The sequence below is a fragment of the Drosophila subpulchrella genome, chromosome X, assembly GCF_014743375.2.
Source record: "Drosophila subpulchrella strain 33 F10 #4 breed RU33 chromosome X, RU_Dsub_v1.1 Primary Assembly, whole genome shotgun sequence".
Classification (NCBI taxonomy): Eukaryota; Metazoa; Arthropoda; class Insecta; order Diptera; family Drosophilidae; genus Drosophila; species Drosophila subpulchrella.
Window position 1 is genome coordinate 15,936,727 of NC_050613.1, and position 27,596 is coordinate 15,964,322.

Consider the following 27,596-nt stretch of genomic DNA (forward strand, 5'->3'; position numbering starts at 1 on the left):
TAATCAGATTCAGATTTTCCAATAATATATCTGCTACTTTTGTTCGAAAATTAGGATCCGGATCCGCGTAGTGCAGACGATCTAAAAACCTATACCACTTATTGGAAAACTTCCAAAAAAATATATTAGCAGGATCTTTAGCCTTATAAATAACAAACGACAACCACTTTTATTTAATCCGCACATTTATATTTATTTATTGTACGTATGCTTGCACAATTCAGATGAGTTTCCATCGAACATATTTATTCCGCGATCTCTTATCCTATCTTCAGATGCCTCTCAATGTCTGTTGGTTTTAACTTAAGATTAGTCATTACAAGTAAATATCTAATTACAAGTTTTGTTTGGTTAAAAAAAATGCCTTAGCTCGGGGGTTTCGCTTTGCTGCGCTGCGCTGCAGCCATCGAAAGGTGCTTAAAAATGTTACATTAAAAACAATTTAAAAAAAACGTATATATATATAGTAATAATAATAAATAGTTTACAAAATGTGGCGGACCACTGTGTTAAACTTAATCGTAACTAAAATTAATCTTTAAATCATTGAGAAAAGTCCATTTATAAGCGTTTTTATTTCGTTCTTTATATATCATCATATCATCGTTCCGTTGCGCGGGTGTCTGTATGAGAGTATGATTATTTATGAGCTATGACGAGCCAAAGTCTGATTTATATCATGGATGGGGTGGTATGGTATGTACGTGCGTTTGGGTTGTACATGGTTAAGTCTATTTAAAATTAGGAAAAAAAAAATGTTGGTTTCTCAAGCGTTTGCTGCTATCCGGGAGCCTTATAATTCATGTCCTTTCACACGTATTCTATGTATTTAAGATTATCTATAGTAGTATTTATATATATATATATATATATTATGTTAAAGCCTATCATGCTGCACATGCTCCCTACCATCCGCTGTGGATTCAATATTGCTTGGCCTTGATTTGGAAGATACGGGGGATAGCGTTCTCAAAAGGGTAGCCATAACAAAATCACACAACTGATCTGTGGTGTCCCTCCACACTTAGTAGTTGAACTCCTCCTGCTTCTCCGAATCACTGCGCAGATCGGCCACCAACGGTTCGAAGCAGGACTTGGGTATCAGGGTGCCCACAATCTTCTCACCCTCGGTCGTCTTCATGCGTATCACTTGCATCTTGCTATTGGAACGTGTATTCAGTATATGCTCAACGCGTCCCCAAACGGAAAGCACGGAGCCCGCTAGGACATGGTACAGCCGCTGACGCAATCCCACCTGAAAATGCAAAAAAGAAACATCCGGTTAGAGATGTGCACACCTTTGGGGAAATCCTAACTCAGAATGAGTTTATAGAACTAGATTTAAAAGCCCTCTTCCTCTGTACCCGCTACTCACCTCACAGTCGTTGCCCAGGCTGACATTTCTGCAGTTGCCGTTCCAGTAGGCGTGCGAACAGGTGTTTACCGACGCATCGTACTGTTCCGTCCAGTGCGGCTCCGCCTCCTCGCTGGCCACCTTGCGATACTTCTTCTCCAGCTCGAAAAGTGATTCGTGGCGCACCTGGAGACCGGTGTTCGGCCGGTAGATCTGGCACATGATCTCCTTTTTGCTGCGCGACTTCTTTTTCTTGCTACTCCCGTCCGAATCGGTGGTGCTGCTCGTCGAACTGCTGTTGCGTGCGGGCTGATGCTCCAAGATCACCACCATGATGGCGGTTCGCTTTTGGTTGCGCAGCTGGTGGGACAGGTAGAAGCCCTCGTTCTCGTTGAACAGGTCGGCGTATCTGCAGGGTCAGCGGATTAATAAAAAATTCATATTCCCAGACATATTAATTAACTTACTTATCGATGGCCTCCTGCCAGATCATGCCACGCTCCACTCGAACTGTGTGCATCTCTGTGGGCGCCACTCCGGTGGCATGTTTGCGCACAAACCGAATGAGTCGGCAGCGGGTCACATTCTCGCCGGCAGCTCCCAGATCTGGTAGAATAGAAGTGTACACACATGATAAGGATTTGTGAGGATTATGGGGCGCTCACTGATCAGCACTTACCCACAATGCCCAGGTCGAAGCGACCGCCGCGCTTTGCCTGCTGGATGATTGCCGTCATGGTGTCCGTAAAGTACTTGAACAAACGGTTCTGCAGGTCCACCGGACAACCGAGAATGCGGTTGAGAAACTTTGATATGTTGTTGTAGTCCTTGTCCAGACTCAGCACACCCGGATGGCTCTCGCTATTCACAATGATGCCCACACCGACCAGGGCTCCAGCGATGTCCTTAAAGAACTCGCCGCTGTAATCCGTGGGCGGTGGCACCAGCGGCGATTCGTAACCCATTATGGTGCGCATCACCGTCTCCAGAGCCTGGCGACCGTATTTGTTGTCTATATTAAACTGGGAGAGATCGCGAGTCTCCGTGGCCCTGCGATCGCCGTGGGTGAGCGCTCCCAGCGATTCCAGACGCTTGGCCACGGTGGAGGCGAAACGCCTTTCACCAGCCAAGTCCGAGATGAGGAAGATGTACTCGGGCGCATTTACCTAATCGAAAATATTTAATAAGTATGCAGAAAGCCAAAGGATACATTTATACTAAGCCCACCTGATTTGATCGATGGGTACGACCAAACTGCTGGATGGCTCTGTCGGCGGACCAGGGCAGCTCCAAAGTGATGTGGACACGCCGCCGCTGATTGAAGACCCTCCGATCACTCTGCAGGGAAATACCACTGGACGCCGCCTCCGAGATGATCGCCACATCCTTCTGGCCGTCCATGAAACGCTGCTTCTCCGTGATGTTCAGCGTTTCCAGCGGGACATCCGATTCGGTTCTGGACTCGTATTGGATGTTACCGTCATCGGTTTGCACAACACGACCCCGTCGACCTGTCATCTCGGCCACGTTGTCCGGACCACCCAGTTCGTCGATCAGTTGATCCAGGGTGTTTGGCGGCAGTCGGGAGCCCAGGCGCTCGATCTTGCGCAACAGCTCCTCCTTCATTGTGCAGGCTCGTTCGATTGCATCTTTGGGCGGGGGACCATAGTTCAGTTTCACACCATTCACGCCCACGGGCGTAACTGTGCCCTTGAGCTCCTGCTTCTTTTGCAGCAGATCCTGGATCTTGTCCTGCGTAGAGAGCTGCGACTTGCGACTCTTGGCCGCATTCAGAGCGGCGACCACAGTGGCTGACATCGTCGTGCTGCCACTGGGATCGGTGGCAGCTGAACTGGATGCCGATGAGGTGGCCTCCTTCTTGCCCTTCTCCTTCTTCACCTTTTTCTTGGTCTTCTTCTGGGTCTTCTTGGTGGACTTCTTGCTGCGCGCATTCACCCAGGGATCGATGTCGCTGTCGCTGCCGCTGAAGAAGGGATTGAAATCGGAACTAGCATCGCTGGCCACGCTCCGCCGGTCGCTTTCCACGTCGTGATCTTCGTCGTCCTCATCCTCGTCATCCATGTCGCTTCTGAACTCATCACTATTCGCCTCGTCGCTGTCGCTGTTGGAGTTGCCTGCGTCCCGCTTCCGATTGCGTTTCTTTTCCGTATCCTCGTCGTCGCTGTCACTATATTGCCAGGATCCACTGCGCTTCTTCTTCTTGGTCTTGCCACCAGCGGAGGATCCATTGTCATTGTTATTACTTCCCTTTCGCTTGCCAGCCGCTGTTGTGCTATTGCTATTGGTACCCAAGTTGGAGGTGGAGTCGGCAATGGAGGGTGTCTCGTCGTAGAGGCCAAGGATGCGGTTGATGCGATTGCGATCGGGTGCCGGGAAATGGCGCTCCACGAAGGACTGGAAGACACCCCTGCGAATAGAAGAAGAGTTGTGTTAAATAATATTTAACAGAGAAGGCGTTCAACACCACTTACTTAGCCGTAGACACAAAGTCGGTGAGCTCGCCGTCGTCCTTCTCCAGCTGATCCAGGGTGCGCGCCTCGCCGGTGGACTGCAGACCGATGACCACACACTTGCCGTACTTTATGGACTCGCGGGCCACCAGCACCGCATGGTTCACCTTGGCGGCGATGCAGAGGTACTTGAAGAAGCGCTGATGCGAGGACCAGAACTGGCCCCACATCGTCTTCTTCATGCGGCTCTCGGCATCGATCAGTTCGGCCGCCTCGGTGAACTTCTGCATGGCCTCCACCCAGAGTTCCACGGACTGATCGTAGATCTTGCGGAAGTCCTTGGAGAGCGGCACCTCCTCGATCTTGAAGCTGACGCCCTTGAAGCTCAGTTGGCGGGCGATGTACATGCCGCGCAGTTTCATGTCCATGGCCACGATCTCCATGGCGCCCACACCGCTAAAAATATACATAGAGAGGGATATGTAAGTAGGAGATTTAAATAGAATTTTATTAAATTAGCTAACCGTCTCTCCACGGCGGTGATGAAGTCGTTGAAGTTGCCAAAGGCCGTGCCCTGTCCCCAGAGACCCAGTCGCACCATGTAGGCCATGTTCTTGGGCTCGGAGGCACCCGTCGCGGATGCGTAGACCACTCGCGCCTTGGGCAACTTATTCTGCAGCTCCAGCACGGTCTGACCCGTCTTTGTCGGCTTGCCAGAGCCGACGGGACACAGATTCTTGGCCTTGTGACACTCGTCGAAGATGATCAGACCCTCGAAGTCCTCGCCGCACCATTGCAGCAGCTGGCGGAATCGCGATCGGTACTTGCCCGTCTTGTTGTTGGACTCTCCGATCAGCGCGGAATACGTGCTGAAGATAACTCCTCGCTTGCAGTTGTTATTCACATCGGAGCTGATCTTGGCGTACTTGAACTAAAGATACAGAGGCAATGTGTTAGCAAGCTGCTGAGCAGTGGACACTCTAGTTACCCACCTTGTTGAGGGCATGGACATCGATGCGCGTGGCTCCGATGTCGCTGAGATCCCGCTCGGCATCGTACTTGAGATCATTGGACACGGATATCCAAAGCGCCTTCTTGCGACCCTTTAGATAGTTCTCGTAAATGATGCCGGCGATTGTGCGACCCTTGCCCACACCAGCGCCATCTCCGATCAGGAAACCAGCCCGACTTCCGTCCGGAAGCAGGTGATCGTGCGCCTGGGAGGCGTACGTGATGGACTCCAGCTGCAGGGCACTAAGGTGTCCGCTGTTTATCGTCTCGAGGGGCAGGGACAATTTGTAGTAGACATCGCAGGGCTCCACGGAGCTCAGCGAGGCTGTCTCCACCACGGCATCCGGATGCTTCTTGCCCAGTTTCACTGTGGGATGGGGAAAGCAGCATGTTAGTCGATTCTCCTAAGTGGGTGAGTAATCATTGCATTGGTGGGGATACTTACATTTGGCGGGCCAGTAGTCGGCATAGGTCTCGGCCACGCCCATCTCCTCGTAGTCGACCTCATCCTCCTCCTGCTGGACATAGGCGGCCGCCGAGGCTTGGGCAGCTGCCGCCGCCGCTGCTGCTGCTGCAGCGCCACTGGTCACCATGTGTGAGCCGGGATTCATCTTTGGCATGGGCGACGGAGAAGGCGGTGCGCGTTGCATCGAATTCATGAGCAGCTGGAATACATTGTTCGGTATGCCGCTGGTCAGGTATTGCGGATTCATGGCGATCAGCTTCTGCACAGCCTCCAACATCGAGAGGTTGCCCTTCACTCCGGCTGCAGTTGCTCCGCTGGAAGATACTCCTCCTCCGCTTGCGGCTGTCGTGGCAATCGGCGGCTTCTGATTGTTTCCGATTCCGCCCGGATTTCCGGCCATTTTGATGGCGCGAATGGGTGGTACTCCGCCCCCATAACTCACTGGAAGGCAAAGGGATTCGGGTTGGTTGTGATTTTTGCGGCGGATTGTTCGGATAATGATGTGGTTAGTTGATATATAGTTGAGATATATGACACCGGAGTGAGTGAGAGGTGTATGTGCGGGAAGACATCGAATGGAAAGAGACAGAGGAACAGAGGCAGATGTGGGAGAAAGAGAGAAAGAGCTTTGTTAGTTAGTAATTAACAAGGATGGCACTACTTTTCAGTATTACTAGAGACTAAGAAATCTACCGAGTATCCTACGGATCTATTTGATCTACCACATTTTTTAACACTCACTCTGATTTAAACACTTTATAAAATCAGTAACAAAATGTTGCTTTTTGGGAAATATTAACTGAAAATACAGATTTCCTCCAATAGACAAGCATAGAAATCCATATTTCAACAATCATTCACACAAACCTAACGAGATTATCAAAAAATTATAGTTCTCAAGAGTAAAATTCCCTTTCCTCAGTTGAAACAACGTCTACCTACCTATCTCCAATTCCATATCAATCGATTACCCCACATTATTAATAGACGATCAACTTTCACCCAACCTTTTGTATTTTCAATTGAGGTGAACCACAGGAACATAACATTAACCATAGCTCATATACCAATCGACCGGCCTAAAAACGAGTGGAATATTGAAAGGAAAAAGCTCGATATTTCCTTCCAGTAGGCCAGCCCTAAAACGAAGCCAGATCGATTGGCCGATGGATGGGTCCTTTGGGCTCCCTGGATGACCGACGGTTGTGCGGCCAGTAGCGATTGTTGCGGTTGAGGTGCAGTGAGAAGAGGGACTTCTTGAGCAGCACCAGGTTGACCTCGAACTGGGCGCGTTCGCGTTCCTTGTAGAGGCGTCTTTCCTCGGTTTCGGAGATCTGGGCACCGTCATCTCTGACCTGTGTCTTGCGTCGCCTGCGTCGCTCCTTGACCACCGGTAACTCCCTTTCGCTGACGGTCTGGCCGGTGTAGCGTGTATTCCGGAAGATGACATCAGCGGTGGCTGTGGTAGTGCCCTCCGACTCTGGCTTTTCATCGGCGTTTGGAGATGGACTCGCCACCGGCACGCCGCTCGTCGCCTGGAGTGGCTTGTCGACCACCGCCTGCTTTGCCGTTTCCTCGTCCAGTTGGAGTCTGAAGACCGGTCGCAGGTTCTCCACACGTATCAGTAGCTGGCGCACCAGATCAGCAATCTCCTTGAGGTCCCCTGTCGCATTGCTCTCCAGTTTGGGCAACAGGTCCTTCTCGATAGTGCGCTCCACGCGGAGCAGCGCCTGCGAGTGAATGTTGTAGAAGTCCTTCATGGCCACGGCCACCTTCAGGTCGATCTCCCGCTGCACTTGCTTCCAATTCGCCTGGCTCAGAGAAGGTCTGGGTCTCGGTATCGCTGCCTCCAGGGGCATGAGTTCCGGTCTCAGTGGCTTTGGCTCACCACCATCACTCGATCTTTTGTCCTCGTCCATCGCAACGAAATCACAAAAAAAAAACTACAACTTTTCTAACACTAAAAATTTGGAATTTTGACTCTTTTTTTTTTTGGTTTTTTTTGAAATTGTACGTTGTTCAGTTTTAAATTAAAAAAAAAAATTTTTTTTTTAGATGTGTTCACCTCCCTGCATGTTATTGGATTGAGGTCTGGCTACGTAAATCCTAGAAATGTAAGACGTACGCCTACTGTCTAGCTGCTTTTTTTACTTTCTAAACTTTACTATGAAAACCTGATTGAAATTATTTCCAAACTAGAATGAATAAGTAAAAATACAGTAAAAATTTCCTACGTTCAGATCTACAGATTTTCAGATTCGACTCTCTACAATCTTACCTTTGGAGCTATCATATATAGAGCAATTCCCTCAACAGACACCCAGAATTCACACACTTTGCATACACACACACACACAGACAAAAATATTACTTTTTTGGGCATTTTTCTTGGTTGTTACCAACATTAATCGACTTACTCTGCGCCAATAAAGACGCGGCCATATTGAAATTAGCGGCAGAGGCTGAGGTGGACGCCGCCGCTCCGCCAAAGAAATTGCCACCGGGATTGGGATTGCCGCCCGGAGGCGAGCTCCTCACCGAATTGGCGGCTGTGGACGGCGGCGGAGGCGGTGGGGCGCTGCTACCCTTGGCGGCCACGTAGGCGGCCAGGTTCATCAGATCGTTGGTGCTGAGGCTGTTCAAGTAGCTGCTGGTGGACCCAACGGCCCCTCCACCAGGCGAACCCGTCGTCCCAGCATTGCCGCCGCTGCTCCTGGCCGCTGGACTGCCCATGGCTAATGGACCACGATGTCCAGGAGGAAATCGGAAGTAACAAAACAAACAGAAACACACACAAAACAAAAAAAGAAAGGATTCCCAGTTCCAAAAAGAACAGAACATAAACCATACGACGAAATGGGTTTGGGGGTGTATTAATATACATTTTGGTAGGGATAGATAAGTCGTGGGAAAATCAAGAAAAGCAAGATACAGTGTGATTAAGTGAAGAAATAGAGAGAGATAAAGGAAGAGAACAACACAAGCAGCATTAATTAGTGTGATCACAGCAATCTGTATAAAGCCAAAAAGCCAGTGCTGCCAACTTTTAGTTTTTTCCTAAAGATGTGGTACGTCCTCAGTATTTTTCACTTGGTATTAATTTGTTCAAATAAACAGTTTACCCCTTTAAAAGGATTTCTAATTTATTTATTTTGGAAAAAGCAATACAAAGTGCCCAACAATATAATACTAGTTTTCATTCGTTTTCTTAATAAGCTTAAATATACGTTCCTTAAGAAATGTATAGATATGTACGATAGATAGACATATATTACTATTTCTGACTAGTTTCATATGAATAATTTTGATTAGAGAATTGGCAACACTGCTGTTAATATTATTACGTTTTTCACTTTCTCCTGTGTGCTGTAGAGTTTTGTATTATATCAAAAGTCTTGAACTTACCCGTTATTGCGTTATTCAGTTTCTTTGGCATGTTGTTTAGGTTATTCTCTAGTGGTGATACTTTTCTTATCGGTATCGCTGTGATCTTTCCGCCCAGTGCCACGCCTCCAACCGTTGGCGTACCGCCCCCTGTTATTGGCTTTGCTGTTGCTGTTGTGATTATCTTTCGCACGGCGGTGTTGGTGTTGTTGTTGCCGTTGCTATTGTTGCTGTTGTTGCTACTGTTAACGCTGGTTATTATGGTGGTGTTGTTGTTGTTATTATTATTGTTGTTGATCCGCAACAACGATATTGGCTTGATATTGTTAAAGGTCTTAACAATTTTGGAGACACTTATAGGTATGGGTGTAACACCCTTGGTTGCCACGCCCACTCCGCTCCCACTTCGGATATTTTGGGCGTACGTAACAGCGGTATTCAAATCGCGACCACCACCTAAAAAGGAAAAACAACAACAAATTAAATATGGAAAGTTTTGATAAGTTTTATAATATTAATATATATAGTTCATTAGTTACTTATTTTATTTTCGATAAGTTTAGAAAATATTTGCATCTCCAATTTAATTTTATCAAAATCGGATGACTATATCATATAGCTGCCATAGGAACGATAGGAAAATTGTATAACATGAAACGAATTATAGCTTCGGTGTTTTTTGACATATTATATTACACTATTGGGAATATCATTTTTTGTATTTTAAAGAATTTCGAATTAAATTTAATAACAAACTTCGGCTTGGCCAAGTTAACTTCCTTTCTTGTTCTATATAAAAATGAGCACATTATTCGAACTTCAAATATAGTTACTCTTTCAAATATTACTCTTTAACTAGCGAAAAGAAATAGGCATATTTATTTTAATTTATATACAAATAAACCACTTGGTCAGGAAATTCAAATGGAATCATTACTACCTTGTAATCACTACCTTGTTCTGAGAAGCACGTGATTCGCCGCTTTGCGTTTTTTTTTGTGTGCGAATATTTTATGAAATTTGCACACATTAACCCCCTCCAATTGATATGCATCGAAGGCTTCTGAGATTCCCCATGTGAGCTGCACAAATTGCAGACATACCCAACCCAAGTGCACGGCACCACCCTCATTTAAGGTAAATATCTAATTAATGAGCAAAGACAGCAGTACATACGGCGGATCTAAGTATGTGCAAGGCCTCTATGTGCCACACAAGAGGGGAAAGGTCGTGTGGCTGATACATAATCATAATTATATGTGCAGATAGGCACACATGGACAAATAGATTGGCGCACATACATCTGACCATATACACTCGACGCACTGGACGTGTAAGGAAATCGTAATGCGTTAATGCCTGTAATTACCCAGACCGCCCACCCAGATGGAGGTCGCGGTCAAGATGATTGCAACAAATCCACACGGAATGCCCAGGACTCAGATTCAGGCATTACCACGAGAACGCACTGTGCATGTGTACAGTGTACATACATGTGAGTCAACGGATGACCAAGCCAAAGATTTACATAACCAAAGCGAGTTTGGAATCATATACATGATAATTATATGATGAAGGGAGTTGAACAATAATATTTCCTTGGAACTGCAATCATAGCTAACAAAAGCTCACCTATTCCTTAACTTAGATCAATATTGATATCACAATAGGATATAACGATAGTAAATCCTAGTAATAATATAGAAATCGAATTTGGAATCATATACATGATAATTATATGATGAAGGGAACTGCATCACAGCCAACAAAAATTCAAAAAAATATGTTCGTTAATGATTTAACAATAAGAAATCATAAGAGCAAAAAAGAAGTTTTAACCAAACATTGTTAAGTAAAACTCCAAAATTCTTTACATATTTTGACACTTATTTGTCAACTAGTGATTATAATCACTTGAAAATTATTACTCTCATTTGAATTTTGTTCATTTATTATCGGTTAAAAATCGTCCCTAAGAATCATATGCTATCTTGTTTAGACTACAAAGTTAAAATATACAGATTTTACAATAGTTAAGCAGTTTTATCACTATTCTTAGGGACGAAAAAAAAGTTACAAGTTTTTCCTCAAAATAAAAGCATTCTATAAAGTCGGTGAATTGCGATAACTCAATTATTTACTATGAACTTGTTATTATTCTCACTGTCTACACACCTGTCTCCCGTCTGTTCACACTCGCGAATCCCTCGAAGGGAACTACAAGTTGCTTTCTGAATAATTGACGGTATTATTTCAGTTCTTCTTTTTGTTCAAGGACTTCATAACTTGGCCTTCGATTATTGACGACTGCCTGATGGGGAATGGCAATCAATTTTAATAATTTACCGCGAGGTGTCCAGTCCACGGTTAATGACGCACAGAGCCACTGGCTCCTCCCGGATTTGGCCATATAATCGGGGCTATGTGCAGCGATGGAGAAGGAGGAACCCACGCCTTATATGAGTGACGCACAATGACGGATATATAAGCACATATGTGTGCTCATATATAATTCCCATATAGGCCGTTGTATATACAAATATATACACCGATATCTAGCAGATCTGAGGCAAACAGAGCTCGAGGCCGGACAGGACATCCTTGGACTCCTGGACAGGTGTGCACCTGCATCTGTCTTCGGCGGAACGGGCCAAGGTAATTTCATTAATGTTTCAGTGGTCTAATGCAAGGGGCCCTTTTAATTGATGTTGCTTAGATAGCGTATCAATTGCATGGGTGGGCCTCAAAGGATGGGCAATAGATTTCCAGCCAAGTTGGCATAACTCATTAGAGACGCTACAAAAGAGATTGTGGGGGAGGGGTTTCTATAAACGCATGGACCCATGTGGAATTCCTTTGATTAGTTAATCATACATTTGTAATAACTTCCAATATTATTGAAATTAGATTTATTGAAAAACAAAGTTATCCAAAATTTCGTCACGTACTTGTTGATTTAGGTAGTAAACCTTACAATTTTTTAGCATAAAATAAGAACTGATAACAAATTCAGAAGGGACAACATAAAATTAAAGTCAAATTATCTTTATAATAAGTCTCTCATATATTAAAGCCATTGCAAATTGGGTAAACACATAAAGGTAATGCGATATTTAATATCTTTTGACAAACTATTAGAATAATGGTTTTATTAAGTCATAAAATATTACAAAGTCGAAATCGAAAGAATTTTGAAATAAACGAAAAATTTGTGCCGCAACATAAGTGAGTTGTCCCAACTATTTAACAAACAAAAGGGAAATATTTATCTTGCATTGGTCATTTGGAATGTTCTCGGGTAACTATACTTGGTCCGTAAAGTTAATTGAAATGCCAACTGAATAAGTTATTCCTTGGGAAAGGTACTCCACCCCAAAACATCCAGTAGCCTGCTTTTAGCTCAAATCCCGCAACCCCTTCAGTGAAGTTGCCCCACTTCATTCCCATTTTTGAACCAAATCCCTTCGTTAGGGAGGCCAAAAAACTTTGTAAACATCCCACTTGGCTCTAAAACTGCAGCCAGTATGAAAGTAAAGCCCCCAGAGCCTCACACCCCCGCGCAGAAATGGGGCTACCTATAAAATTGTTTTCTAAACAATGGAGAACCGAGTGCCGTGCTGCTGCCACCACCCTTCCTTTTTTCCTCATTCAGCCAAGTCCCTTTCGAAATGAACCCACTTTTCGGGATTTACAGATGAGATGCAAAATGCGACCACTCACCGGGTACTTCTATTTGATCAGGATCCTCGTCATCGTCGAAATCGGAGCCCGAATCTTCCTCATCAAAATTATCATCGTCGTCATCGGCGTCTAACAACGTTTTCCTTTTTTTCGATGTCTGTAGATAATAAGATTTACGGAAATATTAGATAAAGGTTTTGGTAAAAAAGCAAATTCAAAATTTTTAATTTAAAATATGTTTATAAAATCTGTAAATGTAGTTAAAACCTAATTTTGCACATATGTTGGAATTTCAACGTCATTATTATATATTTTAAAAATAATATGACTGGCTGACTAATCCATAAATTTAACATTATTATTTTTTGAATTTATTACTTAATTTCCAAATTTCTAATTTATAATATATTTATGAAATTTGGAATTGTAGTTTACAGCTAATTTTGCACATAGGAATCTCCACATCATTATTATATATTTATAATAATTAAAACCCACTGTATGTATGTTCAATGACCATTGTTCATGTTTATTTGCAGTTTTTTATTGTCTGTTTAATATTTTTAGCATTTTAATTTATTTCTAGAATCCACAACAATTTTTCTTAGTGCACCGTATAAAACCACGACATCGCGAATTAAAATCGATACTTTCATAGTTCCTGGGTTTAGATAAAAAGCGAACACTCGAAAAAAATACCACTCAACGTTTAGGAGAATCACACAAAAAAAGCACTTAATAACCACACACACACATAGAAAAACAACGAAAACGAAACGAAAACAAAGATGAAAAATGACACAGAAAAGCTAAAAAAAAAAAAACCATTTATTTTTGTAGCACACTTTTGAGGGCGAACGAATGAGCGCGGGACTTCCCCGAATGTTTAGAAAAAACGGCACAAAAAGCACGAGCAAAAAATTGCGTACGCCGAGGAAAAAAAATAGAGGGGAAACCCCCAAAAGCAAACAAGAGGGAAAAAATGTATATAAAAGCAGGGAAAGCAGGGGGGCCATAAAAAAATATATGAGGGGGAAGGCACACTCACAGAGATTCGGTGGAAAATCGCAAGAGTAGCGGTCAGATGCTTTTCATCGCCGGTGCGATGAGGTTCTGCGGATTCCTGAGATCTGAGAACCAAGGACAATCCCTATGTCCACACAAATTATGGCCACTACATTTATCAGAGTTCGGAAATTGTGCGACTGGTTCGGTGCTCGTGTGGGAGCCAACTACCCAAAAACCTCGGCCGGAGTTCGAAGACCGGAGTTGTTGTCGAGCGAGCTGCCACGGGCCACTTTGCCTGCCACTTTGCCAACTTTGAATACCCCCCAAAAACAAGCCCAAAATGGAAATTTCACATTCACCAGCTACCCAGTCACCCAGCGAGCACATCGCACATCGCACATCCCACATCCCACATCCAGACGGGCTGCAATTTTTCGGCGACCAGCGACAGGGTTAAAGGGGGTTACCAACGGGTTAAGCAGGGTGTTATGGGTGTTATGGGTGTTATGCTCGCTATGGGGTGGGTTTTTGGCCAACATCTCTCTACGGTCAGGACGACGAAGGGCAAGCAAGAACAGATAGCGGAGAACGGAGAATGGAGAATGGAGAATGGAGAACATAGAACTGGGAACAGGCCGATAAACAAAACGCGAGAGGCCCACCCCTTGTCACCCTCTTAATTCTAAGAACACTGTGGGTTAAGGTGCATTCAACATGTCCTAATTATTTTTGCATTATCTTGCATGTTACTCTAATATATTTTAGAGAATTATTTTATTAAAAAGCACATCGACTTTCTACCTTTAACTGCCGTATAGTATTATATAAAAGTTATATAGTCCCAAACTATCGAATTGTCAATTTGACCAACGAAATAGTTACTCTCTCTACAAGAAAATACACTCAACTAACCATTTTATGGTAGTTTTACTATTAAAATTGACCAATATAATACTTAAATAGTCTCAACCCATCGAATTGTTAAATTGACCAACCAAATAGTTACTCTCCCAAAAACAAAATACATGCATTTAACCATTTTATGGTAGTTTTACTTTTAAATAGTAACCAAGCAACAATAAAATACTTTACTATTTTAATAGTTGTTAACCTTTTTTATAGAAACACAACTACCCGTATTGGTTTTTTTTAACCCATAACATTTTTTGTGTGCAGGAAGACTAAATAATCTTTTATATTACTATTTATTTTTATTTATTTATAAAATATTTTAAGAATTCTCTCTATTTCCCATTACATTAATTACTAAAATGTTGCTTTATTTAGATGATTTTATATTCATTGTCATGTGTTTGCAAAAAGATAAAGGGAATTAACAGAAAAATATCTAATCCACTTAAGTTACATTGAAATGAACACACTGGGTGAAAAATTCTGGAAACTTCTTTTTTTAGAAACCCAATTGCTGCAGACCACGGTGCTCCACTTTGGCACGAAAATGGGGTTGGCCTTTTCCCACCCCCACCGCCACTCCCACATCCACACGCCTCGTGGAAATTCTACGAAGTAGCAGCAACAAAATGTTTGGCATGCAGAGATACGAAGTTGTCTACTTTATGCGGAATATGCATGTGTTTCCTGCTCCCAGTAACCCCTCCCCCCCCCCCCCTCCTACTCCACCTTGGGCAACCCCATCAACCACCCAACCACCCCCTCGACCCCTTTGAACAAAAGGGTTTTGGCTCAGTTGGCAGATGAAAGAGGACGAGGGGTTGGCCAGAAGGTTGGGAGAGGTTCAAAATTGGAGGACAGGAGGAGCAGCAATCTGTAGCGCATGCACAGCAATTAGAGCAAGACAGACTGCTGTGGATGTGGATTTGGTTGTGGATGTGGATGTGGATGTGGGCATGTCCTTGGGGAGGAAGGGGGGGAGGAGGGTGCTGGAGGGTGGCGACGGGTCTGGTTGGCTCGTTCGCTGGCTATATGCGTCCATATATACCTTGTACCGCTGTGTACACCGGGATCAAGCAACTGGCGAGGGACTTCGCCCAAAAGCAGCGCAAACAGAACGAGCCGAGCCTGATGGATGCGGTGAACACAGTGCGCCCTCGCTAGGAACAACCCTCCATGCAGGTCCATCAAAAAGCCAAGCAAAATCTTCATGACAACTGAATACATTTAAAATTGTGATCGACATAGCTCGTATTATATGGTATATAGTATTATTATAGTATATCACTTTTTTTATTTTTTTTTTTTATTTAACAAATTAAGCTTAGCATACAATGTTAAAATTAATACTATATTACCGACCACTGGCTGATATCACTTTATTATTGATAATAATATTATTAATTATTATAAAATATATTAACTTTTAGCTATGACATCATTTTTAGATTTATCGTTAATAAAATGTAGCCTTATTAATAAAATTTATATTTAGACTATGTTTATTATTCTCAGAACCTTAAATGTATCTGAAAGGACATCTTTTAAATCCTTTCCAATTGAATTTTCAACGGAAAATTATTGTGTTCACCCAAATAAACCCCCGCTTTTCACTCCTACAACCACACAAATCCATTTATAGATTGCAAAATTTTTGTTGACACACAAAATAAAATCAAAACGAATGACCTTGCAACAAGAGAAATGTTGGAAATCTCTGCCCAAAAACATGTGTTTTTAACCACACCCCCACCCGCCCACTCAAACAAAAAGCAGCATCAACATGTTGATGCCAAAAAAAATAGATGATACGAAAAAAAAAAAAACAACCAGCATTAACCCTTATATCAGAAGGGTTGGCGAATTTAAAAATAAAAACAAAAGGTGCGGATAAAAGCGCACAAAAAAGGACACAAACAAAGGGCAGTGAAATAAAACGCGAAAAATGTTACAAAGTGAGGGGCGGAAAATCGGCTTTTGAAGGGACCAGGGAGTTGGCAATTCGAAGTTGACCAGGCCGAGAAAAGTTGAAAGGCGCAGGCGCCAAAAAACTTGGAATGCAGTGGCCAAAGCGGAAACGGTGATAAATAACACGGCTCGAAGGACCACTCGCCCACCCCCCAATCAGAAAGACCCAGAACTGCAGCAGAGGACAAGCAGCGCAGCTTGTGGGAGGGGCAATTCGCTTTTCCCGAGATGCATTTCCCAGATGCAGCTGCAGTAGCAGAGCTACAGTGAAAACCCCTTGCCGGGGAATCCCCAAAAAAATTATATGCATGTCATCGGTTCAAGTCCCGACTAGGTGTTGCTCACTCCTCTGTGGTTGCCGTCACCGCTAAGCAACAAGTGACAAGGAGAACGAGTAAAAAGAAGAAGAAGGGGAAGATATGATAATGGATGAATGAGGAGATTGATTTTAGAGTTAACTGCTGGAACTCCATAAAACTTAGGGCTGTAAATTGTAATACACTAGATGATGAAATGCACAAAGTATTTTCATCTCTGCATTTACGGAATGATTAACATAATTCGGTTCCAAACAAGCCACATTTCTAGAAATGTATTTTTGGTTAGTTTATTCATTATCCATTTCTTCACATGTCATTTTAATATGTTTTCAAAAGATGTGTACATATTATTTAGGAGATTTTGTGCACTTAAATAAAAACGAGGCTTTAAAATTGTACTTCCTTGCTACTTTTCATATTGTGAAATCTACGCAGCTTTTAAATAAATTTAATACGTCAACCTTTTATATATTTTCTATTTACTTTAAAACAAGGAAGAACTCTATAGTCAAGTGCCTCGACTATATGATACTCAGCTAAAGGGAATGCAAAGGAGATGGAGACATGGAGAGAATGGAGATACAAAATCTTAAAAAATATTGGAGCCAGACAGTTTTTGAGAACTTTTTTAAATCAATTGATACATATTAAGATATTGATAAAACCAATACATTTCAGTTGAAGAAGAAGACTTGAAACCTATTTATAACAGAGTTAAATACAATGTTTAAATTATGCTTATAAGGTAAGTCATGCGATTTTGATAAGCATTGAGATGAATTTGATGGAATGAGATTTAAAGTTCAGAAAAAACGGTCACGTCCAAGGACGAAATTCTGGATATTTTAATCAAGAATATGTATGGAAGTGTAGCTTATAATGACGAATGATTCGTATTTTCAATGTCACTTTTTCAAAAATAATATTTTTCGTAGGTTTAAAATCAGAAAGTTGATGACATCTATTGAGCATATTCCGCTAAAATTCCAGCGGAGTTAAATACTACAGCTTTTGGCGTAAGCCAATATTTTTCACTTATAAATGTTGTAGGGTACTGTACTGAACTGATAAGTACACACAAAAACTCTATGCAGATGTAGAAAATATTTTTTTTTTCAAGATAAAATGTTAACAAATACAAAAAAAAATTGTATCTTCATACCCTACAAAATGTTCGTCACGATACCCTACAAGGTACTGTTGAAAATATGATGGTGGACGTAAAGTACCATGATCACTTGCTAAATATCTCATAAAAGTAATATATTTATTTATCTCGGTTTTTTATAAATCTTTTGATATTGATTCAAATTTCAACAAAAGATGAAAAAATGTGACGGGTTTTAGTGTTATAGTCGTTTGTGGGCGTTAGAGTGGGCGTGGCACTCTTGGGCTTCCGCCCAAGAATGTGTATGCCAAGTCCCAACACTTTAGGTCTTATAGTTTCCGAGATCTCAGCGTTCATACGGACAGGCGGACAGACGGACATGGCTAAATCGACTCGGCTAGTGATCCTGATCAAGAACATATATACATTTTGGGGTCGGAAACGCTTTCTTCTACCTTTTACATACTTTCCGACGAATCTAGTATACCCTTTTACTCTACGAGTAACGGGTATAATTATCTTACGATCAAATTACGCGAACCCTTAATAGTATTATTGCAAATACATTGTCGGCACGATAAGAGAAATCGAGTGTAATTATTTGTGATTTTTAACGAGATTTGACGAGTTCGTCACATTACCCTACTCGTCACCTGACCCCACACTCTCGTATTTATACATATTTATGTACGAACAAAGTAAAAATGTTTTCCTTACTGTGCCACAAACTTTTGTTCAAATGTACAATACAAAAGTCTTATAAGGTTAAACTAACAAAAGATATACATATATATGTAAATTTCTTTAACAAACTATTTACAATAATAATAATAGCAAACAATATAAAAATAGTAATTTAACGCTAAAAGGTTGTTGCTTAAAAAACGTATGTTAAATAAAATATCGGGTATTCCATTAACTCCAAAAAATGATTATTTTCGGTTAGCTGATTACCAGCTGCTACAAACTATACTTTAGCAATACCACGATCGAGGGCTTTTCGAGTTGTTGAAAACCAAAGTTATCGACTTATTTGATTAACAAGTTTAAGTATGGTTTCAGGTTTAACTTTAGAAATAATAATTTAATAGATGTTAATACAAAATATGAAGATTGAGAAAGTATGTAAGTTTATCTGCGGTTTATGATGTTTTAGCTGTCTCAAAAACCGGAAAAAACTAAGCCAACATGTAATCAAAGCAATATATAAAAATATGCAAATTAAAGATTTTAAGTTTGGATAATTCTGAAAACAGTACCGCCCTCAAAAGGCATTTTCAACTAATATCTTAATGATGCACAATTGCGCCCACCTCCCCCGCTTAGTATTAACCCACATGTTGCCCCCGAGTCGCATGGCCTTAACCCTAACCTAGCGCAACTTTGTCGACTGAATTCGCTTAACTCGTGTGCGGAACAAAAAAAAACGCCGAACGTGTGCGGGAGAGAGAGGGAGCTAGCGAAGAGGAAAAAGAGAGGGAGGGGAAAAACACATGGTTCCAGGCCACGCGAAAATGCGAAGCGAATGCGTCCTTATAAATATCTCGAAAAAAAGCAACAAAAACCAAAAATTGAAACCCGAAGCAACAACAAGGTGCAGCGGAAGGTGAGCGAGTGGGGGTGGTGGGTGGTATGTTGGCAGGGGAAGAGAGTGGGAGAGAAGAGCGCGGAGGCAACAAAAAGAAAAACAATTATTGAATGAGTTGCCTCTTCTTCTTCTCATTATTCTCCTTCTTCTTCCGCTTCTGCAGGCGCTTTGTTTTTGTTTTATGCGTGTGGGTGAGTGTCCCTGTGTGGCTATGCGTGTGTGTGTGTGTGTGTGGAAAATGGCAAAATTTAGCAACAAAGAAATTGTATTAAGTCATGCCAGCAGCAACAACAACGTCAGCTGCTGCTGCGGCGGCAACAACAAACAAACTTACCATTTTGCAGCTCCAATTGCTAACTGTTGTTTGTCACTCCAATTTTTGCCGTTGTCTTTTAACCACAAAAAATAAGCAACAGACCGCGCGCACACACGCGTTTTGCTCCGTTTTTTTTGTTTGTTTGTTTTTTCGGTGTTTCTCTATTTTGTTCAAAAGGCTACTCTTTCGCGGAACTGTCAGCGGAAACAGAACGATCGTGCGGCCTGCTAGTCAGCAAATGCAGCGAAAAAAAAGAATATATACTCCGCAATAAGTGTTTTCAACGCGTTAGATGTTGTTGTTGCGATAATGCCCGTCGTCGTCGTTGTTGTTGTTGCTTGCCGTATGTGTGCATGTGTGCGTGCGTGTGTGTGTTGGTGCACGCGGTGATTCACTTTGAAGTTCGCTTCTACTAATATTTCGGATGTTGTTGCAACGCACAATCACTGCACTCGACGCAAACAACACTCGGAATCGGAATCAAGGAGGAAGGAAACGAGAACGAGAAGGAAGCGAGGAAGCCGAAAACACACGTAACATGCCAACTATCGCCAGCACTTCGAGATGCCAACTAGATAGAGCTGGAAAAACATCGATAGGCGCTTGAATAAATTGATTACTTTGCCGATGTTACTGCGATTAGTAACTGAGTGCCACTCTAGGTGGCGTGTTTCTCCCTTAAATTGCTGAAAGTATTAAAGCGATAAATGCATGGTTATAATCATAATCCTAATAATTTTACAAAATAAACCGCATTCCTATTTGCTTGCCTGTTCTATTCGCTTTAACACATTTAATTTTAATTCCACTCGATTATAGTCGATAACAACTATCGCAAACGCCTCGTGATGAGTGCCGAGCGTCTAGCAACCCTTGGCACGCGGTTTGAGCTATCGATACAAAGGCATCGATATCGATGTCTAATGCCATACGGCTATTTGTCACTTTCGTTTTGTATTTCCCACACAGAAGCTAACAAAATTTAGGGTGAGTCTATAAATATATAAAAACTACCTAAGCACCGGCCTATCTCGTGCTGCGGTGTGTTTTCGGCCCTTCTGGCGCTTTCGTTGCCAAATTTCTGCAACCATCGACAGCGGCAATTATCGAATAGTTTTTTCCCCAGCTCTAGCAGCACATGTGTGTTGTTGCTTGGCATCAAAATTAGTCGGTAAGTCTGGTTTTCCCGCTTCGAATTTCCACATCCGCCGAAGAAGTCTTGACCAGAATTCGATTCCCAGAGTGTCCGCATCGCTGTGCGCTGCCGAGAAAGGAAAGGAACGGAACGGAACGGTAGAAAGATCTGGAAGCACGAATCAGGACAGGATCCGGCAGGTCGAAGTTTGCACACAGCCAACCAAACATGCCCAATGACACGGTGGTGAAGGTGCAGGAGTACAAGGACTCTCTGATCCTTAAGGCGGAGCTGCTGATCACCAAGCGCTTCCCCGAGAAGATCGTCCAGCTGAACGAGCTCCTGGCCACGCCGATGTTCAACGAGCGTAACTTCGAAGAGGTGCACCAGGACTTGAACATCCCGGCCCTGCCGCCGGTGCTCGTTAAGAACCACGAGGACAACCAGTCGGAGGACGGCGATCATCCGCCCACCAAGCGTCAGCGCAAGGACATCATCGTCTCCGGGCAACCGGTCTTGGCGCTGCCCGCGGGAACGGTGCCGTGCAACAAGCCGCTCTGCGAGATGATCAAGGTGGTCAAGCCCATCATCAGGAAGCTGGTGGAGGATTGTAAGTACTACGGGTGCTTGGTACCCCTAGAAACTCTAGAAAGACCTAGAACTTTTAACTTAACTTGTGGGTCCACATCGTCAAGGTTTGGATCTGCTTCAAACCCTTTTAATTCCTATAAACCCCTTTGTAATCTGTTTCATCAGTCAACATGCTACTAACCCTTGCAATCCCAAACATTTCTATCATTATCATATACCCCTAAGAACATTAACTAATGCAATATCTTTCCCGCAGCCAATCTGCTCAAGATGTGGATATCCTTTATGATCCCCAAGATCGAGGATGGCAACAACTTTGGCGTCTCCATCCAAGAGGACACGCTGGCTGAGATTCAGACGGTGGAATCAGAGGCCGCCGCTTTCTTCGACCAGATTTCGCGCTACTTCCTGTCGCGCGCCAAGGTGGTGTCCAAGGTAGCCAAGTATCCGCACATCGATGACTATCGGCGCGCCGTCGTCGAGTTGGACGAGAAGGAGTACCTCAGCCTGTGGCTGGTCGTCTGCGAGGTGCGAAATCGCTACTCCTCGCTGCACGACATAGTGATTAAGAACCTGGAGAAGCTGAAGAAGCCGCGCTCCTCCAACACCGAAAGCCTCTATTAGGTATTGCCTAAGCCCAAGTCTCTACGTTTTTTTTTTTCATCATCCTACTAACTTGTTCAACAATCAAATAAACAAGCAGCCCGTGGAGCGGACGGTCAGCGGTACTGGCGGCTACTCGAAAAGCTCAGCCTTTAAGTTTCGGTTTTAACATTAAAGACATCAATCAAGTCAAAAGCAGAGAGAACCATTAAGCAATAGCTGTAGCCTAACAATCGACTATTGATCCATTTGTACTACGTCTAGAATGTAATGTCGAGTTTAGCGTAGAATACATGAAAACCGATGCTGTATAGATTCCACTAATAGCTATAGCTATGCATATGAATAAATAAATCGAACGTTGCCCATTCGATGTCGGCCGAGGGCAAGAAAAACCAGAACATTTGCGATTGATAGATCGGCGCGATGGAGCAACTCGAAATTTGTAATAAATCAAAGCCTTGTGACCTTTTGGCAGAGTATTAAAATGTTTGGTAGTCTTTATTTGCTTCCGGGTTATTTGATGTAATTTCACAACTATGCGAAAACGATTTTTTTTCAAGTTCGCGCCAAAAATATAGCGTGGCCATGTTTTGGGATTTTTATGTTGTCAATAGTCTGGCAGCACTTGGCTTTCGGATGGAGTTTTATTGGGACAAATGGTAATATTTGATACCACTATCATAATAACAGCCTTGGGATAAAAACAACTTATTTTTCTATTTGGTTATGAGCTACAAAATGTACCAATTAAAAATTTATTTTTAAATTACAAAGGGCACAGGTATATATTCAAGTTTTAAGGTTTTTTAAGAAAACGTTTCATATACGTATGTTTTTATAATACATATATATTTTCAAGGTTGTGTACACCTTGTATACCAAAATGTCGAAAATCCATTGATTGTTGCTGAAGATAATAAATATAATAATGAAACCAAGAATAGTGACTTGATTTTTTTGAGTGTCCCCGTCGAACATGTCCCGTTCAAACATGTTCGAATCGAACTCCCGCCAAAAAGTAAATTCAAAACGCAAAATTTTCTTAAAAAATAGTAATCGTATATTAAATAGTTAAAGAAAAAACATAATTACTATTTACAGCTAGTACTATTGAATTTTTATTTACAACTAATTTAACTACATGTTGACCCCACACATACATACAAACAAAAACCAACATCTCTGGTATTTTCCACATTTAAAAAAACTCATCTTAACTTATTTAACCAAAGAAACGCGGTAAATTATCAAAAAAAAAAAAATATAATGTTGTGTGTGTGTGTTCTAAATTCTGTTACTCGTGGATTATTTATAGCTATGCATTAAGTTTGTGCTAATACTTTCGTTTTTTTGTTTAAGACGTGTCCAGTACATTGGAATTACGGTTCGATTTCGAGGCACTTTGATTTGTTGTTATTGGCAGTGTTTTTCTTCTGTATGCTATATTCGGAATTTCGCTTCGTCCTCTTCAGCTTAGTCTAACTTAGGCTTAAATCTATATATGACAATGAACATTTTTACATTTGGGTGCTTAGCTAAACATTAGACTAAAGCTCAGTACTGACATCAGCTAAATATATAGCAATGCATTGCCGTAATCTATTGTGCTCGAAAATTTTCAAGGACTTTAAAACATTTCATCTAAAAGTCAATTTAGTTTCCTTATTTTTAAGTAAGTCGAGGTTTTAAAAGCACCATAAAAAGCGTTCGGCTATTTGGAATTTTGCAGAGGCAATACTCCATTAGGAAACCAGGTGGATTTTTCCACGTTCGGAATAATTATATATCTCTTTATAAAAATCAAAAATGTTAATTATTTTTCTAGCCTTGATGTATACAATATCTCTTTGATTTTTAGCACGACTAATTTTTTTTTTTTTTTATAACTTAAATCCTTGGCCAGACAATAGATTTAGCTGATGTCAGTGACGGAAGCCTGGCTATTAATTCATCCACTGAACTGAACTAAGCCTGCTGCATTAAGTAAACGAAATGGCACATTGAACCACAACCCACATGACCCACCGGTGACCCAACCCATCACATGTGGTGACCCCACCAGGCGGCGCTGGCCTGGTAGTAGCCATCGTTTCCCCAGCTGAGGATGCTGAGCGGTGGCGGCGGCGGCGTCAGCGAAAGCACGTCCACATCGCTGTCATTGTTGTTGTTGTTGTTGTTGTTTTTGTTATTATTACTGTTCTTGGACTTTTCCGCAGTTTTCCGCCATCCATGTCGTGGCCGCTGCGGAACCGGAAGTGGCAGCTTTAGACGGCGCCGACGCCTCCGGCGGCGCACCAAGTCCCAGCCGACGGTGCCCTCTTGTTAGAAAACGTTATGCGAATTCTTTGCCGGCGCCAGGAAGGGCTTCTCCTCGTTCATCTTCTCCAGATTGCCGCTGAGCGTCGGATCCGTGGGTCGGATGCGCTTGAAGAAGCCGCACTTCCACAGGAAATAGGTGAACAACGCCAGGAGCAGCAGTCCGCCCACGATGCCCAGGATGATGATCAGCCAGGGTATCGAGGTGTCGCGCTGTTGGTTCCTTAGCTCTGGATAGGCTCGCGTCTCCACCTTGGTATAGTATATATGTTATAAATAATTCCTTAATCTCGTCAACTTTTTTAAGAGCTCACCTCAATGTTGTTGTGCTCCATCACCTCGACGCCATAGTCCTCGGGTATTTGGGCTGTGGCCGTAGAGAAGATCCTGACCCGCTCCACGCGGGGATACTCGCTGACCAGCGTGGAGTTCCACAGGCGGGCCTTGACCACCACCTGGGCCTCGGATAGGGCGGGCATGTTCAGGATATCGCACTCGATGCGCACACAGTTCGTTGTGCCCTTGTTGCAGTCCAGCTCGACGATGTCCTGCTTTTTGCCACTGGTTCCCGCCGCATTGCCGCTCTCGGGATCGTACATAAGCCTCTCCAGGCGGGTGACACGTTCCAGGAAATTGCGACGCACCCGATTCCGGGATGCATGCGAGTCCTCCGCATGATCCTCCCGATGGCTGCTGGAATAGTAGGAGCGCTGCGAGTGGATCGCACTCTTGTTGTACGGGTGACGGGACTGCGAGGGAAACATCCGCATCTGGGCCGGGGCACTCAGGTAGGCCGGATTCTCCCTCGAACCACTGGCCAAGTTCAGGGGATTGACAAACTCCTTGGCCACATGGCACTCGCCCTGGCTAACCTCCACGGTGGGTATCTGCTCCAGATAGAGCAGATACTGAACCTGTCGCCCGCTCTGGGGATCGCTGTACAGTGAGTACGGCCAATGGATGACCATTTGGACCTTTGGCGCCGTGGAGGGTCCTTCGTTGAAGATGGTGAACATGTGATGCACCTGCGAGCCCACATCGTCCATTCCCATGGGACCGTGACCCTCGATCTCGGAGACGGCGGTGCCGGCAGATGTACTAGCCGCCCCACTCGATCCACTGTAGAAACTCTGCTCGGGTATGGCCCAACCGCGGAAGTTCAGCTTCGCTCGACGCACCACATGGACCACAAGATCCCTTTCGGGGCGCTCGGGTCCCACCAACTTGGAGGTGGTGTTGGCAAAGATGTGGAACAGCATGGTCTTCTCGCTGGGCTCCAGTCCCTTCGGTTGGAAGCGTATGGTCACGAAAGTGGTGGTGCCACGCAGCATGGGATTACCCAGACTGCAGGCGACCAGGGTGGTGTTGTAGCTATTGCAGGTGGCATTCGTCTGGGGGTTACAAGAAAAGATAGAGGTGGGGTAGAGTCTTTGGCGAATCGAAGACTTTCCTGGTTGGCACTTACCGGCTTCTTGGTGGCCACATAAGACACTCCCGCCTGATGGACGACGAACAACTGAGCCTCGTAGGCGGAATCCGCCAGATTGCTCACATTAATGCGGACCTCCAATTCGGTTTCATCCAGAATCAAGGTGTAATCGTTGCCTAGAGGGTGAATGAAAGAGTGAGCAAGGGTTACAAGGAGGCGCTAGAGAGGTTGGTCCTCCAAGGGATAGACAAACCCCAACTCACCCGAGGACTGTGTGATGTTCGGTTCCGCCCGGATGACCAGGTTGCTCTCGCAGAGATCATCATCGCCGCAGTCCTTCTGGAAGGTGCCCTCGAAGTCGATATGCGCCTGGGTCTGGTCCAATATGGGATTGAGACGTACCAAGGCGGAGGCGGCCAGTGGCGGTTCCACCAGAGAGTACTTCAATCGGAAGCGGACCGGTGTCTGGATATCTCGGGTATTTGCCTTGATGTAACCCGTGATCGACTGGCAGTGCATCCTGCCGTCCGTCTGCACCGTCACATTCCGGCTGAGCACATTGCTCCGCTTGTTGTCCCGATCGAAGAAGATCCGCGAGAACTTCTTCAGGTGATCGAAGGTCTCCGTCTCGACGCTGTAGGACAGCAGGAGTTCCTTGCTCTTCTCGTCGTACGGATCGATGCTGCAGCAGGCCTCGAAGGTGAAGCAGGTGAGATTGCTGGCGGGGTCAGCGAGGCAGCCCGGCTTGTTGGGATCCATGTTGCGCAGCTGGTCGCGGATCACATTCGTCTGGATGCTGATGATGGGTCTGGCCAGCAGGATGACCGCTGCCGAGGAGTTGAACGCTCCAATCACCACATCCGGATAGGAGTTGTCATCCAGGTCCGTATTCCCTGATATCGAGATGCCAAATGTGCGAATCGGCTGGCCAGTGGGTAGGATGCCACCCAGTTCCGAGGCCTGAATCTTTTGGGCTGGCTTGGCATTCAATCCCTGGCTGGAGCCCAAGTAGATGTAGACCACACCGTTGCCCTCGTACGGAGCTCCCACAGCCAGATCCTCGCAGTTATCCTTGTTCAGGTCCCCGATATTGGCCAAGGCCAGGCCAAAACGACTCTCCAGCGCACCCGTCAACTTGAGCGTGTACTTCAGGGGCAGCGTATCCCGGTCATTCTGGTATACGTACACGGCTCCACCCTCCGACTTGGTGAAGTACAGAGGAGCTGCCACTATCAAATCGGGTCGATGATCGCCATTCACATCGGCTGTGGCCAGTTCGTAGCCAAAACTCGAGCCGAATTGCTCACCATCCAGCGTCAAGTGGACTGGAATCGGATTATTGGTGGACTTGTCGAAGATTAGCACTTGGCCGTGGCCTTGGGAACGCGGAGCTCCAGCCGCATACGACATTTGGCCAAAGAATCGGCCGCCGGTCACCGACATGCCCAGGTAGCTGTACTTCTCCACCTTTGACGTGGTGTCCGAGTGATCATTGTAGTAGGTCGTCTTGTCGCGCTGCAGGTACTCTCCGCCCACCTGGGTCACCCAGATGGATCCGCGCCACGTGTACGGTCCGGGGGAACCCAACACCATTGTGTCATCGTCCAAAAGAGCAGCCGATGTTCCCGCCTGGCACAGTCCGTAATCCTCGTGTTGTCTGGGAGTAAGATCAAGTTGGGATGGTTAGGAGGTTACGATCATTATCATCCATGTACCTTATTCTAATTCTTTTTCATACATCATGGTTTTAGTTGCTCCTAACTCTCAGATATCTCTATTTTTATTTGACACATCAAAAATCATTAGTTTTCAAGATAATAACTAGACATTATTGTAATAAATTCAAGAGCCTTTAAGAGATTTATTTATTTATCCCTTAACTTTTGATTTATAAGTACATTTTATTTCTATTATATTTGAAGCAACTTAAAT

At 44.0% G+C, this 27,596-nt stretch overlaps 4 protein-coding genes across 8 annotated transcripts in view; 1 reads left to right on the plus strand and 3 right to left on the minus strand.

The window, feature by feature from the left end:
- Positions 1–182: 182 nt before the first annotated feature.
- On the minus strand, positions 183–20,158 carry LOC119556759 (protein strawberry notch). 3 transcript variants are annotated; one of them, XM_037869181.1, is made up of 13 exons: positions 19,606–20,158; positions 12,407–12,524; positions 8,708–9,142; positions 7,720–8,037; positions 5,282–5,743; positions 4,818–5,203; positions 4,350–4,756; positions 3,847–4,281; positions 2,582–3,782; positions 2,034–2,520; positions 1,822–1,960; positions 1,376–1,763; positions 183–1,255 (listed from the first exon to the last, which is right to left on the minus strand). In XM_037869181.1, the coding sequence occupies exons 1-13, from the start codon at positions 19,606–19,608 to the stop codon at positions 1,025–1,027; spliced, it is 5,010 nt and encodes a 1,669-aa protein (XP_037725109.1). In that variant the 5' UTR covers positions 19,609–20,158; the 3' UTR covers positions 183–1,024. The 3 variants fall into 3 exon arrangements, with proteins under 3 accessions (XP_037725109.1, XP_037725110.1, XP_037725111.1); XM_037869182.1 differs by lacking the exon at positions 7,720–8,037; XM_037869183.1 differs by lacking the exons at positions 7,720–8,037; positions 8,708–9,142; positions 12,407–12,524; positions 19,606–20,158 and adding an exon at positions 6,245–6,375.
- LOC119556763 lies at positions 6,299–7,399 on the minus strand. Its single transcript, XM_037869188.1, has one exon. The coding sequence runs from the start codon at positions 7,219–7,221 to the stop codon at positions 6,442–6,444; it is 780 nt and encodes a 259-aa protein (XP_037725116.1). The 5' UTR covers positions 7,222–7,399; the 3' UTR covers positions 6,299–6,441.
- Positions 20,159–20,484: 326 nt separating the features above from the next.
- On the plus strand, positions 20,485–22,398 carry LOC119556764 (proteasome activator complex subunit 3). 2 transcript variants are annotated; one of them, XM_037869190.1, is made up of 4 exons: positions 20,485–20,574; positions 20,714–20,758; positions 20,829–21,332; positions 21,570–22,398. In XM_037869190.1, exons 3-4 carry the CDS (start codon positions 20,951–20,953, stop codon positions 21,935–21,937), a joined length of 750 nt encoding a protein of 249 aa, XP_037725118.1. In that variant the 5' UTR covers positions 20,485–20,574; positions 20,714–20,758; positions 20,829–20,950; the 3' UTR covers positions 21,938–22,398. The 2 variants fall into 2 exon arrangements, with proteins under 2 accessions (XP_037725118.1, XP_037725117.1); XM_037869189.1 differs by having other exon boundaries at positions 20,491–20,574; positions 20,702–20,758.
- Positions 22,399–22,956: 558 nt separating this feature from the next.
- The window catches only part of LOC119556761 (integrin alpha-PS1), a 56,576-nt gene continuing 51,936 nt past the window's right edge, over positions 22,957–27,596 (minus strand). For both annotated transcript variants that reach the window (XM_037869185.1, XM_037869184.1), the window contains 4 exons: positions 25,928–27,321; positions 25,701–25,840; positions 24,550–25,626; positions 22,957–24,487 (listed from right to left, as the gene is read on the minus strand). In XM_037869185.1, coding sequence (XP_037725113.1) covers positions 24,242–24,487; positions 24,550–25,626; positions 25,701–25,840; positions 25,928–27,321 — 2,857 coding nt within the window. In that variant the 3' untranslated portion in view covers positions 22,957–24,241. The remainder of the gene's footprint in view (positions 24,488–24,549; positions 25,627–25,700; positions 25,841–25,927; positions 27,322–27,596) is intronic.

What these genes read in the sequence shown, in the direction of transcription:
- LOC119556764 (XM_037869190.1), top strand. Translation starts at nt 20,951, where the DNA reads ATGCCCAATGACACGGTGGTGAAGGTGCAGGAGTACAAGGACTCTCTG. An exon ending in CAGGAAGCTGGTGGAGGATT is followed by an intron (nt 21,333 to 21,569) that starts GTAAGTACTACG and finishes TCTTTCCCGCAG; the next exon opens with CCAATCTGCTCAAGATGTGG.
- LOC119556763 (XM_037869188.1), bottom strand. Translation starts at nt 7,221, where the DNA reads ATGGACGAGGACAAAAGATCGAGTGATGGTGGTGAGCCAAAGCCACTG.
- LOC119556759 (XM_037869181.1), bottom strand. An exon ending in ATGTCCATGCCCTCAACAAG is followed by an intron (nt 4,757 to 4,817) that starts GTGGGTAACTAG and finishes CTGTATCTTTAG; the next exon opens with TTCAAGTACGCCAAGATCAG. An exon ending in GTACCCATCGATCAAATCAG is followed by an intron (nt 2,521 to 2,581) that starts GTGGGCTTAGTA and finishes ATTTTCGATTAG; the next exon opens with GTAAATGCGCCCGAGTACAT.